Source organism: Rhinatrema bivittatum, chromosome 8 (assembly GCF_901001135.1).
Source record: "Rhinatrema bivittatum chromosome 8, aRhiBiv1.1, whole genome shotgun sequence".
Taxonomy (NCBI): domain Eukaryota; kingdom Metazoa; phylum Chordata; class Amphibia; order Gymnophiona; family Rhinatrematidae; genus Rhinatrema; species Rhinatrema bivittatum.
Window position 1 is genome coordinate 34,001,899 of NC_042622.1, and position 16,944 is coordinate 34,018,842.

Sequence of the window (16,944 nt, forward strand, 5' to 3'; positions counted from 1 at the left end):
GGTCGAGTAGGAGGCAACACTCAAGGATAGTGTTAAATTGACTTTACTACATGGAAAGGGGGGGTTTCCAGTGATGTGCTGCAGGGACCTGTCCTTGGACTGGTTCTGTTCAACATTTTCCATAGCAGAAAGGCTACTGGGAAAGGTTTCTCTTTTTGCAGATGATACTAAAATCTACAATAGGGAGATATCATGAACGGTAGGAATCTCTTCCCTCCTCCCCTGCTGGGGCCCAACCATCATGCTTTGAACCATGTGGTTCAAAGTGCACCATTCAGGCCCCAGCAGGGGAGGAGGGAGGATGCATTGGAGTTGCTGTGAGGCTGCCTTCTCTCTCATCCTGTTTCACAATCATAGGAGCTGGTGAGTAAGGGGATACTGGTGGGGACCACAGTGAACTGAAGATCACAGGAATGGGACGGGTAGATTGCACCATCCACTGTCATTAATGTTACTCTTCCGAGATAAGCAGGAGGGGGAAAATGCGCTGTCCACTGCAACAATGATTTTGTTTTGATAGGGTCCCCAGGTCTCCCATGGGAATTTGGCCAGGATTGGCCAATTCCATGGCAAGGGCCCAATTTTGCAAGAGATCAGTGGCCCTAACCAAACCTACTGTTATGTTGGAATACCTATCCTATCCATTTGAATTTGTGGATTGAACTTTATTTCTCAGCTCTGCAGATCTCTTCCATAGAAGCTGATCTTTGATGGGCCACCGATAATGCCATGATAGCACTATGAGCCTGGACACAGACTGCAACAGTCAAACCTGCCCAGGTGTAACAGAGATGCAAATCTGCTATCCAATTAGAGGGTTTATCTATGGCATTTTCAGGTCTATTAGGGTAAAAAAAAAAAAAAAAAACTGTGTTCAATTTCTAAGTGCTTCAAGTTGCTCTAGACAGAAGTCTAAAGCTCTGAAAGGACAAGTGACACTACCTTAGGAATGAACTTAGGATGCATGCACAAAACCACAATTAGGAAAAAAAATTGTATAAAGTAGGTAAGTCACTAGGCCTTGGAGTTCATGACACTGTTTGCCGAAGTGACTGCCATAAAAAATATGCCTTACTAGGTCAGGTACTTCAGCTCACAGAGGCCTAATGGCTCAAAGGGAACTTCCATAAGCTGGAAAAGCACCACATGGAGGTTCCAAGGCACACTTGGAGGTTTTAGGGAAGACTAATAAAAGCAAACCTTGCATGAATCTGATAAATTCTATATAGAGATGGATTTACCTTCTACCTGATGGTGTTCAGCACCTACTGCACTGAGGTGAATCTTGAGAGAACGTCTTGAAACCAAAGATGTAAAAGGTATTCAAGCAGTTATTATATGAAGCAGGAGAAAGGATCTAGGGCCTCTCTCTCTATCAAAAGGCAAACTCATCTACATAAAACACTATGACCTAGTAGAGTCTCTTCCAGAAGCAAGATCTCAAGTCCTATTGTTTGGCAGATTCAGGAAAACAAGTATTTCCCTCTCAGCATCCAAGCTGTAAAAGTTAGGGACCTAATGTTGGAATGGAGTAATGGTCCCTGATTTTGTATGTGTGGGATAATTCCCCAGCCAAACTGGATCCTGTTGGACAAGTCCTGAAGTGGGAACCAAACTTGTCTCATTCAATATAAAGCTTTGGAAACATTCCCCTGTCCTTTCTGAGTCCGAGGTGAGTTCATCACTAAAGGAAGACCCTGCTGCCAATTAAGGGGAAGGTACCCAAGGCTAGCTTGCCTTTTGACCCTCTTTTCTTGACCAATACTGAAGGACTTTCTTGCTCAGAGAAGATGTAAACAGATCCAAACTCAGAGATATTCTGCAACTAGAGGTTTGATACTCCCCTGTCAAAGAACCACTTGTGAGGTTACAAGTACCTGTTTAATTTGTCTGCTAAGACATTCTCCTTACCTGCCAGGAATGTGGCTCCAAGAATCATCCCTTGCGAGATGGCCCAGTGCCACATCCTTCTACTTCCGAACACAGAAGGTACAATCTTGATCCTCCCTGCTTGCTGAGGTAGAACATTAACTACTTGGCTATCTGTTAGAACTAGGATGACTGTTGGCTAAACAATCTTTGAAAGCATTTAGAACATTCAGAATTGCCCTTAGCTTCATGAAATTTATGTGATGAAGTTTCTCCTAAGCAGACCAAAAGCTTTGGGTGTTTAACTGCTGAACATGAGTTCCCAATCCAAGGCTGGATGCATCCCTAGTTAGGACAATTTGTAATGCAGGAACCTGGAAGGGAATTCCTTTTGTTAGGCTTGATTGGCTCAGCCACCAGGACAGTGACTTGGACCAAGAACCAAAATATTCAAATTAATCCATTTCCTTGACCAAATAAATAAAAATCTCATTCATGGCAAACATGCCCATCTGTGAAGCTCGAGTGCCAGATTTAAACAGATCTAGCCGAGTCCTAACAAGGGGACAGAATCTTGTAATCTAGCTTAGCGCTGCCTAAAAATAGGATATTAATGGTCCAAAAATGCCTGTTATCCATCTCTAATAAGAGACCAAGCCACCCTGCTGAGTAATAGTTTTTAAAAATAATTCTCTTATAAGAGGAGCTTCTCTGGCTAGCTAATTGTTAGTCTCTAGCCAGTCTATACTATATAGAGTACAGCATCACCTATTGGCTCATCTCTTTGGAATCTGCCAGGTACTTGTGAATTGGCCACTATTGGAGACAGATAGTGAGCTTTATGGACCTCTGGTCTGATTCAGCATGGCATATCTTCTGTTCTTATGGCTCAGCAGACCAAAAGAAGTGGAGACAGGGAAGAGATTAAGAACTACAGGTCGGCTGGTTTGATCTGTGGGAGTGCATTAATAGGCCAATAAAGAAAGGTGCGTTCAGCCGAATGTACCTTTCTGCCTGCACTTCAATGTGTATTTTCTGTGTGCAAAACTTCCTGCTGATGCAGGAACTTTTGCATGCAGAAAATGTGCCTTTCTAAACGAGGGTACTGCTTAACACTCTCACATGGAAATTCCATACAAATGATGGCATTAAGCAGTACTCCTCGATGAAAAGACTCCATCCACCCAGAGTGCCTTTTTTTAGTGCTGGAAACTTTACTCCAGGTCAGAGCTGGAGTTAAGTTTCCAATGTACTGTGCTGGCACTTAAAACTAAAAAAGGGAAAATGTTTAAAAAAAAAAAAAGTTTTAAAAAAGTGTATGGGTAAGTACTGACTTATCTAGCTAAGTACTGGCTAACACCACTTACCTGCAGAAGTAGACTTATCCTATCTGACAGTAGGTTACAGCTGCCAGATAAGTCAGTATTTATCTGGCTAAGAGACGGTGGTTACCATCACTTATGGCCTGTCAGGAATGCCTCCCTCCTTCCCGAGTTAAAATGTGTTTGACCAATGCCAAATGCACGTTTTACTTTTAAATGTGCTTTATTTTTAAACTCTCAGTGCATTTGATTAGCTTACTGCATCGGGAGTTTAAAAAAAATTTATCTGGGCATTAAAAACGTGTGCTAAAAACCAGCGCACAATTTCTTCATGAAATCAAATCACTGTTAAAACAGAGGATGGTGCAGTTTCTGGAATCTACTGGATTGTGGGATCTGAGAAAGCATGGTTTTGCGGGGCTGGGTCTTGTCAGATGAATCTAATTAGTTTCTTTGAATGGATAACCAGAGAATTGGATTTGGGAGAGAGCTAGATGTAGTATGCTTGGATTTTGGTGGGCCTTTGACAATTCTGCATGAGCAACTTATAAATTGAGCACGCTTTGCAGTGGGCCCTAGAGTGACTAATTTGGTTGGAGCTTGGTTAAATGAGAGGCGACAAAGGGTGGTGGTAAATGGAGTTTACTCTGAGGAGAGGAGTATTACTAGCAGTGTGCCATAGGGATAGGTCCTTTTCAATATTTTTGTAAGCGACATTGCAGGAGAAATAACAAAACAACTTTTTACACGTCTGGCCTGCTCTGAAACAGTTTCTTATAATGCCCAAGACTCACCAGTCTTAAGTATTGTGGATCGACTCTCTGAAAAATTCTTGAAGCCTTCCCCCTATCGGCATTATCAAAGAGCGGCTCTGTAAAGTTTCATTGGGCAGTGGGGGAGGCAGCTGAAGCTTTTGTTGTATCTATTCATGGCCTTCTTGCCCCCTGAGAGGACTGCATCTTTCCTTTACCTCTTACAGATTGGGATACAAACTACCTACCTGGAAGATACTTCCTAGCCTCTCTAAATTGACTATGTCCCCTGAATGGACGATAGCTAAACTTGAATCTATCTTCAGGTAATCTTTGTGGTCTAGACTCACCTAAATGCTTTACCAGCTTCTCAAGCTCTTTATCAAACAAATATCAACCTTTGAAAGGCAATCTACACAAACGTATCTTTGACCAAAGATCCACTGCCCAGTGGTGAAGCCATAATTGCATTCTCGCTCCTATCGAAAAAGCTAAACCTCTTGCAAATGCTCTTATCAGATTATATAGACCATCAGCTAAATAAACAGTTGCAGATTCTAACTTAGCCAGCTCCTCTCCTTCCAAGAACTGCTGTAACCATCACAACAAGGCTCTTGCTACATAGCTATTACAGATTGTCATCTAGGGTGGTGAATGCATGGAGCATCCTCTCCATGGAGGTGAAGGAAACAGGGATAGTGTCTAGGTTCAGGAGAGCCAGGGATAAACACAGAGAATCTCTGAGGGAGTGATAGGGATAGTAGGGTTGAATAGCTGGTGTGGATGGATGGATTATATGCACTGTACGATCTTTATTTGCCTCAGGGGATTACCATAATACACTATAAAAAGAAAAGAGAAATATAAGAACTGAATACTAGCTTATAGCACATACCATCCTTTTTGTCAGCGTTAAAGAGCAGCCATTTTGCTCAGTTCGATTCCTATCCCCAGAAGTTCTCGGTTGTTTTTTATGCCCAAGATTTTGTGTAGATCTTTTGGGATTATAACAGAACCAGTCAACCCAAAAGGTAAGTTGGGTCAATTATTTTATTTGCAAAGAAATAAAAAAAATGAAAACTGGACCTATAATTATATGAAAAGCAATGAAGGTCTGCAACCAGGAATGCTTAATATGTTGGTCCAACTAATTAATGAAAAAACCCAGATATAGCATGAAAATATCAAATAGCCACAATATTGAAATCTTGCTATAAAAACAATAAGGGACTTATCTTGTATAAAGTGACCATCATACAGCACCATAGGCTGCTTATGGCTTTTTTTTTTTTTTTTTTTTTTTAATAAGCCCTAGCGCTATTCAGGGCTTATTAAAAAAAAAAAAAAGCCATAAGCCCTGAATAGCGCTAGGGCTTATTCAAAAGCCAGAAGCAGCCTGTGGTGCTATATGATGGTCACTTTATACAAGTCCCTTATCGTTTTTATAGTAATATGTTGGTCCAGCTTTTGATTGTTGAATTAATTTGGTTAGATATTGAATAGACATTGGTTGTGCAGGCATTTATATATTTTTGATTGACTATCTGCCATCATGTTTCTTAGGAATAATTTCCATGTTGCTCCCACAATCCGAGTGCTTTTCCATTTCCCGAGTGCATTCCATTTCTCTTGGCATTTTCCCATAAAAATGCCAAGAGAAAAAAAAAAAGCCAGGCAAGCTATAAAATGAACATAAACATACATCATACCTATACCCTCTCACATATTTACCTTTACCTGGGTATGTTACTAACAGGCAAGAGAAATTCCTCTTCTGCTACATCTTTGCGAGTCTGTACCATATAAAAACTTACTTTAAGTATGTCCTACTACAGTGGGTTAAATATGGCTTTCAGATTTCCTCCTGTGCACCAATCCACTGTTGCCTACCTGTCTATGTTATGCTTGCAACCGCTTTGTGGGAGCAAAGAGCTTTTAACAAATTAAATGTAAGCTGTTACTTACCCCTGTGGCAATTACAGGACATCCTGTCACTATATATATGCATCTTCCTTCTCCCATAAGGTCCTTTCCCTCAGAGGAGCCTTATGATGACCTAACTAGCCTCAGTCGACAGCCCTCCAGCATTCCTAAATAGTTCTGCAATTGCATACAACTCAAGGATCAGAGTGGCTGTGGTCAGTCCCGGATGTGAAGGGCACAGTCCTGGGAGCCCTGTTAAGTTCTAAAGGTATTCCTGCTGTTAGGCAAATTTGTTGAGCAATTACTGCAGCTTTTAAACAGGCCACTGTGGGAGCAATCTGCACGCCTGTTTGTAGAATTCTCATACAACAGAGCTCTATTTCTGCATGCCAGTAGACCAATGCAAAGACTGAAAGACAAGCAGAAGCAGAAAGGATCCGAAGGAGGAAGCATTAGGGGAACTGTTCCTAAAAGTAGCATTAATTTGCAGATCCAGCAGATGTTGTACTTTATATAGGCCAATCTGGCAGAGACTTAGCAAAATATAGTACTAACTGATTTCTGGGTTGGGGGAACTAGGTTCATCACCACCATATCAGATTCAATACCAAGAGACATACTGTACCTGGGGCCCTCAATTCCTCCATCCCAGCATTCATTACCAAGAAATACTCTTTCCCAATCACTAGTACTTAAACATTCAAACTAAAATTGCATTTCCTTGCATTTTAATTATTAGCTGCATGCTAAAGCAATTAGCAGGTAAATAAGTTTTATTGGAAAAAAAATACAACCAACCTATTTTTAGACTATTTGATCTTCTCATTTGCTACCATTTTAAAACCATCTAGTGCTTCCAAATGCCATGAAACATAAGAAACACACTTAACTAAGCAACGAAAAGTATGCAAGCATACTATTTGTACAAAGCCAACTCTGGGACAGTAATATTAATTATCTGTAGTTCTTTAATAATGTTTACTAAATTAGACATTCTGAAATCAGTATTTAGATAAAAAAAAAAAATCTCATCGTACCTTCCGAACCTTTTGAAAGTATAATTCTGGTAACGCATGGAGCCAGTAGGCTATTTGGCAGATGTAGAAAAATTTTACCTGAAAACTAAACAATAATTAAAATTAGAAAGCAAAGGATGCCTCAAACCAAAATGACTTTCTCCTAAGCATAAATAAAACTAAAATATTATGATTCAGCCTATTACTGCTAGCCAAAGCTAGCTCATTGTGCACTTTGGCAATTAACTTTTTTGGCAATTAACATTTGGCAATTAACATTGTGCACTTTGGCAATTAACTTTGCAATTAAGGGATGCACTGCATCCCTTGATTGCAAAGTTCCATGATGAAAAACGTAATCCCATGCACTCACATTTCACTACACCCAGCTCTGGAGGTGGCTATGTTGAAGACTGCTGTAAGTATGTACCAAACTATTTGACATTGCCCAAGGAAGAGAACATAGCAGTGCTAAAAATAAATATTCATTAGTCTTATTTAAGGTATCATCTTTATCAAATTGCATTGTTGGTTTCTTTGAACAAATTTTATGTTGTTCCAATGATGCTGTCAGAAAAATCCATGGTGCTACATTGCAACTACTAAAATTTAGACTACCTTTCTACAATGTAAGATTGCTTTATAACTAAAGAAAATCAGCTAAGAAACATGATCAAAATGCTGTGGGGTATATCATCCAATTAAGACTACTGTATTTTATTTTAATTTATACTCTGCCTTTTGGTACTTCAAAAGGTTACATTCAGGTACAATAGGTATTTCTACTTGAAGAAATAACAATCAACACAAAATACCCATTTCCCATCATTATTCATAAGCAGCTTTAATAAGGAGGTTCTTTGACCATTTTTTTAAAATCATTTTACCATTTCTATTGGTAGTAACTTTTCTAACTATAGTCAAGTATTCAAGTGTAAAATCATTTACTGTCTTTATCATTTGTACTTATCCATACTAGTACAAAAAATATTACCCAGGAGCATAAAGAAAAATGTGCCTTTTTCCTTCTCAAATTATCCAGTTTAAAATACATTGTTTCTTTTTACCTGTATTCTTTAAGCAGATATGATACTAAAGTTTGCATAGCATTACATAATTCAAAAAAAGCAAAGGTGCATTCTCTTGCACATTCAGGTACTCCATCTTTGTCCTTTTGGAACTATGGCTAACAAGATTAGCTAACTGGGTTAAAAATTAACAACTACTTCTACAATACAAAAAAGAGAACATTTTTCTGTAAACGGAGTTTTCTGTAGATAGCAGGATAAATTAGACATGATCTGTGGGAGACATCACCAGAAGGCACTGGACATAACCTGTCTCTCCAAGCTAGTAGAGCTTTGAACTCTTCTGAGTAAGAGCAGGAGTTCCCATGCGATCGCTGCTTCTAGAATCTCCTCAATCTGTATCCAAGCTGATTACTATAGTCTGCTGTCCAGTGAGGAGGGCAGGAAGCTCATGTCTAATTCATCCTACCTCCTATGGAAAACACCATTTATGGTAAGCAAATTTGCTCTTTTCCCATCGATAAGCAGGGCTGAATTAAAAATGAACTGTGAGGAATCCCAAAGTGAGGGTTGCAGCAGAACTGTTATAAGTAACCCTGATTCCAGCATGGATAGCAGACTATTTGTGAATGAGATGGTGCAGTACTGCTTTCCCTGCTGCACTGTCTGTTGAGGCTATAGAGTCCAGACAGTAAATGTGAGGCAAAGGTATGCACTGATGATCAGGTGGCAGCCTTACAGATGTCCTCATTTGGAACATCTCTGAGGTGTGCAATGGAAGAGGCAGTTGCTCAAACCTAGTGAGCCTTGAATGCAGATTGTAATCCAACTGGAAAGAGTTCTTTTCATTATGCTCATTCCCAGCTGGTTGGAATTGTATGAGATGAAGAGCTGGGACTCTTTTCTGTGAGGTTGAATACTGTGTTTATACATAATATGCCAACACACTTATAGTCTAATGTGTGAAGCATCTTTTCTCCCTCATGTGCATGAGGTTTTTGATAAAACGTAGCAAGTATCATGGACTGGTTTAAATGTAAAGCAGAAGCCACTTTTGGCAGGAACTTCAGGTGAGTTCTTAGTACTACCTTATAATGAAAAATCTGCAAGGCGAGTAGTGAACTAGGGTTTTAACAGCCATTAAGAATGGAACCTTCCAGGTCATGTATTTCAGAGGAGCTAAGGCCAGTAGTTCAAAGGGAAGTTGAGTGAGAGTCATTAGCACTAAATTGTCACGAGGAATTAGTGGCTTCTTCACAGGGGGCTGCATATGAAGCAAACCCTTCATGAATCTGGATATGAGAGGATGCAAAGATTGGTTTGTCATTGGCCTATGTATGGTGGGCGGCGATAGTGCTGCGATGCACTTGAATTAATGCCGCCGCAAGACCAGATTGGGCTAGGCTGAACAGATAGGGTAATAAAAGTCTATGACCACAATTGAAGAGGTCATGCCAGGATTAGTAGCATTTCCATTTAAAGGTGTAGTTACATCTCTTGATGGTTTCCTAAACCAGTGGTTCTCAACCTTTTTTCTGTCGGGACACACCTGACAGATGGTTCTCACATGCATGACACACTGACCCATGATCGAAATGGGGCTAGATGTAAAAATACAGTTTGCATCCATGGGAACCCCCCTGACCCACAATAATGGATGTAAAGCAGAATTATTTATTTATTTATTTAGCGTTTTTCTATACCGGCATTCATGATTAGAAACCACATCATGCCGGTTTACATAAAACAAGGGGTGAGAACAAGAAACGAAAAACAAGTGCAAGGAGAACAAAAGTTACATTACAACAGGGTCTTAAAACTGGGAAGAGAAATTAGAATAAGAGAGACGAACGGAAGAGATTAAAATATTTACATTATTTACATTATGATATGAAATCTGTTGTATAGTTTGCTGTCTCTTGTAAAATTACTATCAATTAGATCGGGTCTGGGAAGGCTTGTTTAAATAGCCAAGTCTTAAGCCTTTTTCTAAAAGACGGTAGGCATGGTTCTTGTCTCAGCTCCGGAGGGATAGAGTTCCATAATGAAGGGCCGGCTGTGGAAAAGGCTCGGTCTCTGAAAGTTAGGTAGTGAGTGGTTTTGGTTTGGGGGACATGGAGTGATCCTTTGTAGGCTTCTCTGATGGGCCTGGTGGAAGTGTGTTGTCTGAGAGGAATTTGTAAATCGAGCGTTGTTTGGTGATGTATGGCCTTGTGGATAATAGTGATGGATTTGTGGATGATTCTGAAGTGTATAGGCAACCAGTGCAGGTTCTTGAGAATGGGTGAGATGTGATCTCTTCTCCTGGTGTTGGTCAGAATTCTCGCAGCTGTGTTCTGGAGCATCTGAAGGGGTTTGATGGAAGCAGAAGGAAGACCAAGTAAGATAGAGTTGCAGTAGTCTATCTTAGAAAAGATAACTGCTTGAAGTACCGTTCTGAAGTCTCTAACGTGCAGGAGCGGTTTGATTCTTTTAAGTACTTGGAGTTTGTAGAATCCATCTTTAGTAGTTTGTTTGATGAACGATTTTAAGTTGAGATGGTTGTCGATAATTATTCCTAAGTCCCTTGTTTGGGTGGTAGGTGGGTTGGTTGGAAGACTCAGAAGTGGGTTACTATTGTCAGGTGAGATGATCAGAAGTTCCGTCTTAGCCGAATTTAATATCAAGTTTAAATTCGATAAGAGGAGATTGATTTCTTTTAGACAGAGTTCCCAGAATTCAAGAGTTTTGGCAATGGTTTCATTGATAGGGATCAGGATCTGCACGTCGTCCGCGTATAGGAAGTGGATTAGTTTCAGGCGGGTTAGTAGTTGACAGAGCGGAAGGAGGTAAATATTAAAGAGTGTGGGTGAGAGGGAGGAGCCCTGAGGAACTCCTAAAGATGAGGAATGTCGGGAAGATTCCTTGTTGTGGATCTTTACCTTATATCCTCTGTTGCTGAGGAATGAGTTGAACCATGATAGGGCAGTTCCTGATATTCCTATGTTCGACAGTTGGTTGAGGAGGGTCGAATGGTTGACAGTATCAAACGCAGCCGAAAGGTCTAGAAGGATGAGTAAGAAGGATTGGCCTTTGTCTAGTCCCATGATGATGTTGTCAGTCAGGGATATGAGTAGAGTTTCCGTGCTTGATGCTTTACGGAATCCATATTGAGAGGGGTAAAGTATTTTGTGGTCTTCAATGTAGTTGGAGAGTTGAGTATTGACCAGCTTTTCCATTATCTTGGCAATAAAAGGAAGGTTTGAAATTGGGCGAAAGTTGTTGGGGTCTTTATGGTCAAGATTGGGTTTCTTTAAGAGTGGTTTTAGAGAAGCTAGTTTAAGTTCTTCTGGGAAAATTCCCTGGGATAATGAGCAGTTTATGATATCTGCCAGGGTTTTGGAGATTGTTTCCGGTATAAGAAGGAGGAGCTTTGTAGGTAAGTGATCGAAGGGGTGGGAGGAGGGTTTCATTTTCTTAAGTAACAGAAGGATGTCAGAGGCTGTGATGGGTTCGAAAGATTCCAAGGAGGTTCCTTTGTTTAGTATCTGTAGGTCAGCGGTGATAGGATTGTTATTAGGGGTCAATCGCTTTAGTAGGTTAGATATTTTATCTTGGAAGAAAGTAGCTAATTCTTCGGCTTTGGATTGAGCTAGGTCTATGACATTCCCCATACAATTATGACATTCCCCATACAACTCACCCTACAAAAAAAGATATTCTGGTTCTGGTGTCATCTCAGTAACAGCAACTCAAACTCCTACTTCCAGGCTCAATAGCCCTACTTATGAAAAGACAGCAGTTTACCACCAATGCATGTCATTTGTTGTGTTTTCTCAAGAGAAGACTGATACAAACGCTTACATGCTAGTAAAATATCTCATCTCAGTAACAGACACAGAACCGACCTAACATACTCCCAGGATCTGTAGTAATGCACATAAACTAATCTGCACACAGTTACACCTGTATTATGGAATACACTCAAACAGGAGCAACCCTATCTATGAAAAGGCAACACTACAAATATTAAATCAGGTCCTAAAAACCAATACACCTCTTATTAGGAAAACAGAACTATCAAGCAGCTATAGATCGCCACACAGAAATAATTGTAAAACTATACTAATAAGCAGAATAAATGTAACAAAACAGCTATGAACAGAATAACATCCAACAATTAAAAACTCATAAAAACTATTACAAATTCTCCAAACACCAATAAAATATTTCAAAAAAGCAGACATCACATAATATTAAATAATTTAAATAGCAGTCAATCAAGAAAAATAAACTTAAAAAACCACCTTTACTTACCCCCTCCAGCAGCTCTCCTACTCCTCTTCCATGCAGGCCGAGGCACACACCAGAAGCAGCAGTAGAGGCTAAGCTCTTTACTCATGGTCCTCTTCCTTAGGGCCCATGTCTCTCACACACACACCCCATATACCAGTCATGCCCCCATGCCCAGTTTCTGTGTCTCACACATCAATCATCTCCCAAACAGTCTTTGCACACACACACACACACACACCAGTCACCTTCCTGAACAGTTTCTCTCATGCCATACACACACACAGGCTTTCCCACTCCCGTGTTCTACTTACATATATGGGCTTCTCACTCTCATAATCACTTTCTCTGTCTCACACACACACACACACCAGTCTCTCACTCCCATGTTTGTTCTCTCCACATGCACAGGCTTCTCATTCCCATAATCACTTTCTTTCTCTCTCACACACACACAAACACACACCAGTCACCTGATCTCTGTCATGCACACACACAGAGGCTTCCCACTCCCATTTCTCTTTCAGATATACAGGCTTCTCACTCCCATGCTGTCTCGCACACACCCAGGTTTCTCACTCCCATGCTCACTCTCTTCACATGCAGAGGCTTCTCATTCCCATAATCACTTTCTCTCTGTTACACAGACACACACAAAAAAGCCCTCAAACACAATCCATGTAATCCAGTAACCTTAGTTGTAAACAATAAATCACAATGTATGGTTAAAACTGGTATCTTATTCATACAATCATATTCAAGCCATCAAACTTCAAAAGAATATATATTTATTTATTTATTTACGGGTTTTTTATATACCGAGGCACGTTTGCAAAACATCACCTCGGTTCACAATGTAACATAACTGAGCAACAAGCTTTACAATAATAACATTATTTAACAGGGAGGGGGTAAACAAGGACAGGAGTAGATAATACGAGAATTATATACATATGTACATGTTAGTTTTTACACGGGCGTTCATCAATGCAATCAGAATAATTAGCAGGGGAAAGTAATAGGGGAGGGGAATGGGGATTATATTATATATATATACAAATGGGGATTATATATATATATATATATATATATATATATATACAAATTTTGTAGGACCCTTACTCATAAAGTCAATGGAATGTACCAGACTCTTCTTGTGGTATCGGGTCCCTTTACTTTGTTTATATCATTTTTATCAATTTTCTATTTTTACTTTTTTTATATAAAGTCCCAAACTTGAAAAATGATGGAAACTCCAAAGTTTTTCAAAACATGAGCTTAACAGTTCTTTTATCCAGCTACACTGGTAAACACAGTCACAGTACAAGTAATAATGTCATCACTCATTCAATTGCAAATCACAAAATTAGAATGGTGATACTCATCCAAACTCAGTCCCGACACCATCGCGTTTCGGACCACTAAAAAAGGGTCCTGCCTCAGGGGAGTAAGCTCCTTCACGACTATTCATCCGTGACATCCAAAGAATCCATTAATGTTCAGTTCATATTAACCGACAGCTATTCCTTAATCCAATTCGCGGTCTACATTTAGACTCGTACCACAAGAAGAGTCTGGTACATTCCATTGACTCTATGAGTAAGGGTCCTACAAAATTTGTATATATATTCTTTTGAAGTTTGATGGCTTGAATATGATTGAATGAGATACCAGTTTTAACCACACATTGTGATTTATTGTTTACACAAACACACACCATTCTGTCTCTCTCATTTCCATGCTCGCTCTCCACGTGCACAGGCTTCTCATTCCCTGAATCACATTCTCTCTCTCACATTCACACACACCATCAGCTTACCAAACAGTCTCTCTCTCTCATGCATACACACACACACAGGCTTCCCACTCCCATGCTTTCTTTCACACACACACACACACCCCCCACAACACCAGGCTTCTTACGCCCATGCTCTCTCACATACACAGATTTCTCACTTCCATGCTTTTCTCACTCTCTCTCACACACACACCAGTCACCTCCCTAACCAATGTCTCACACTCTCATATACACAGTCATCTCCCTGAGAAGTCACTTTCACTGTCTCTCACATATACACACACATCAGCTCTCTGACCAGTTTCTCTCAATCACACACATGCTCTCACTTACAAACAGGCTGGCTGGCTGCTTTTCTCTCTCTCATTCACTTCCTTCCCCCCCTCCCCCCCCCCCCACTCCCGACCACAAATGGTAGCTGCAGCATCCTCATCCTCCAGCTCCCGCAGGCCAATAAAGAAGAATCCTATCGACCGCGGGAGGCTCATGCTGCTGTCTCCTTTCCCGATTACCAGCTGCTTCGATTACACGGGGGCTGATGCTGCTGCTGCTACTTGTCCATGCGGCACGGCTTTCTCCTTCCCACGCACCGCACTGTGTTTCACCTTCCTGTTCCGGGTCACGGGGGGAGGGGGGCAGGCGCGGGAAGAAGAAAAGGCCAGCCGTAGGTGCCACTGCATCTTCTTGCACCTCTGCCGTTCCCACTGGGCTTGAACGTGCTGATAGCCCGGTGGCAACGGCAGCAGGGAAGGAAGAGCAGCGGGAGAGACCGGGAGCACGCGACACACCTACCGGTGCTTGGCGACACACTGGTTGAGAAGCGCTGTCCTAAACAGTTTCCAAGAGGACCCTCTTCAAGACTGTGCATTCAACATTCATGCCATCAGATGAAGGGAAGGGAGAATGGGGTGCAAGAGCTTGCCTCTATCTTAGGAAAGCAGAGAGGGATCATCTTCTAGGGCAATCAGTGTTCGAGGTCAGCTGTATGAGAAATGCGTACTAAGGTGGTCTCAGCCACACTGGTGCTCCGAGAAATGATAATCATTGGTGATTGCTCTCTCAGTAGTTTCTAGATCGTTCAAGGTATTAGTGGTATCGGAAAAACATACATGAGGCCTGTGCCCAAGTAGTAGGAATGCATCTTGGGACTTGGTTGGATAGAGCAGAATTGATTTAATTTTCGATTGTGCTCTGTCACAAACAGGTAGATCCATGGCCATCTCCATATTTGAAATATGATTGGCTACTTCCTGGTAGGGGTGTGCATTCGTTTTCACTGTATTGGCGATCCACAACGTATATTGCACTATTCGTAGTATTCGTGGGGAAGCGAAACATATCGCGATTCCCCATGAATACACGAATCTTCCCCGAATTATACGGCCACCTAAATAAAAATTTAAACAAACCCCCCCACCCTCCTGAACCCCCCCAAGACTTACCAAAACTCCCTGGTGGTCCAGCAGGGGGTCCAGAAGCCATCCCCCTGCACTCATACCCTCAGTGCCAGTTTCATCATGGCGCCGATGGCCTTTGTCACAGGGGCTACCGGTGCCATTGGTCAGCCCCTGTCACATGGCCATCGGCACCATTTTGTGCTCCTACCATGTGACAGGGGCTGACCAATGGCACCGGTAGCCCCTGTGACATGGTATGGGCAAAGGCTATCGGCGCCATTTTGAGTACTGGCATCAGACGGCTGGAGTGCAGGTCGCCGCTCCGGGACCCTCAGGGACTTTTGGCCAGCTTGGGGGGGGCCTCCTGACCCCCACAAGACTTGCCAAAAGTCCAGCGGGGGTCCGGGAGCGACCTCTTGCACGCCGGCCGTCCGATGCCAGTACTCAAAATGGCGCCGATCGCCTTTGCACTCACTATGTCACAGGTACCGACGGTCGGCCCCTGTGACATAGTGAGGGCAAAGGCGATCGGCACCATTTTGAATACTGGCAGCAGATCGCCTTTGCCCTCACTATGTCACAGGGGCCGACCGTCGGTACCTGTGACATAGTGAGTGCAAAGGCGATTGGTGCCATTTTGAGTACTGGCATCGGACTGCCGGCGTGCAGGAGGTCGCTCCCGGACCCCTGCTGGACTTTTGGCAAGTCTTGTGGGGGTCAGGAGGCCCCCCCAAGCTGGCCAAAAGTCTCTGGGGGTCCAACGGGGGTCCCGGAGCGACCTCCTGCACTCCGGCTGTCCGATGCCAGTACTCAAAATGGCACCGATAGCCTTTGCCCATACTATGTCACAGGGGCTACCGGTGCCATTGGTCAGCCCCTGTCACATGGTAGGAGCACAAGATGGCGCCGATGACCATGTGACAGGGGCTGACCAATGGCACCGGTAGCCCCTGTGACAAAGGCTATCGGCGCCATGATGAAACCGGCACCGATGGTGGGAGAGTGCAAGGGATGGTTCTCGGACTCCCCGCTAGACCACCAGGGAGTTTTGGTAAGTCTTTGGGGGGGGGGGGGGGTGGCGGGGGGGGGGGGGGTTGTAAATTTTAATTTTAGCTGGGACACGAATAGAAATCGCCGTATTAACGCATCGGGGTGCCATACGGCCGAATGCAACATATCTACTGCCCGACGAATCCGAATCACGAATGCAACGTATGGCGTCCCTCTGCACATCCCTACTTCCTGGTGTAGCAACCATTCTTTCACCTGAAGATTCTGCTGAGTCTGCCTGCTATTGTATTGTGATACCTGGCAGGTAAGATGCTTGAAGGGTTGCTTAGTAGTAGGGTTGACCATTGCCACATGTGCAGGGCTTCTTGGCAGAAGGGCCATGACCCCACTCCCCCCTGCCGGTTGACGCAGAATATGGTGACTTGTCTGTATGCAATGTAAACCGATTTGATATGTTCTCATGAAACATCAGTATATAAAATTAATAAATAATTCATGCTTTTTCCCCTGAGAATATGGCGGCAAGCCCATAAGGCATAGTGTATCGTTTTGAGAT

The 16,944-nt window shown here is 42.3% G+C and overlaps 1 protein-coding gene across 1 annotated transcript in view; it reads right to left on the minus strand.

The window, feature by feature from the left end:
• LOC115097484 (translocating chain-associated membrane protein 1-like) overlaps positions 1-16,944 on the minus strand; it is a 233,511-nt gene that overhangs the window by 16,003 nt on the left and 200,564 nt on the right. The window contains exon 6 of the mRNA XM_029613374.1: positions 6,904-6,988. Within this exon, the coding sequence (XP_029469234.1) occupies positions 6,904-6,988 (85 nt within the window). The remainder of the gene's footprint in view (positions 1-6,903; positions 6,989-16,944) is intronic.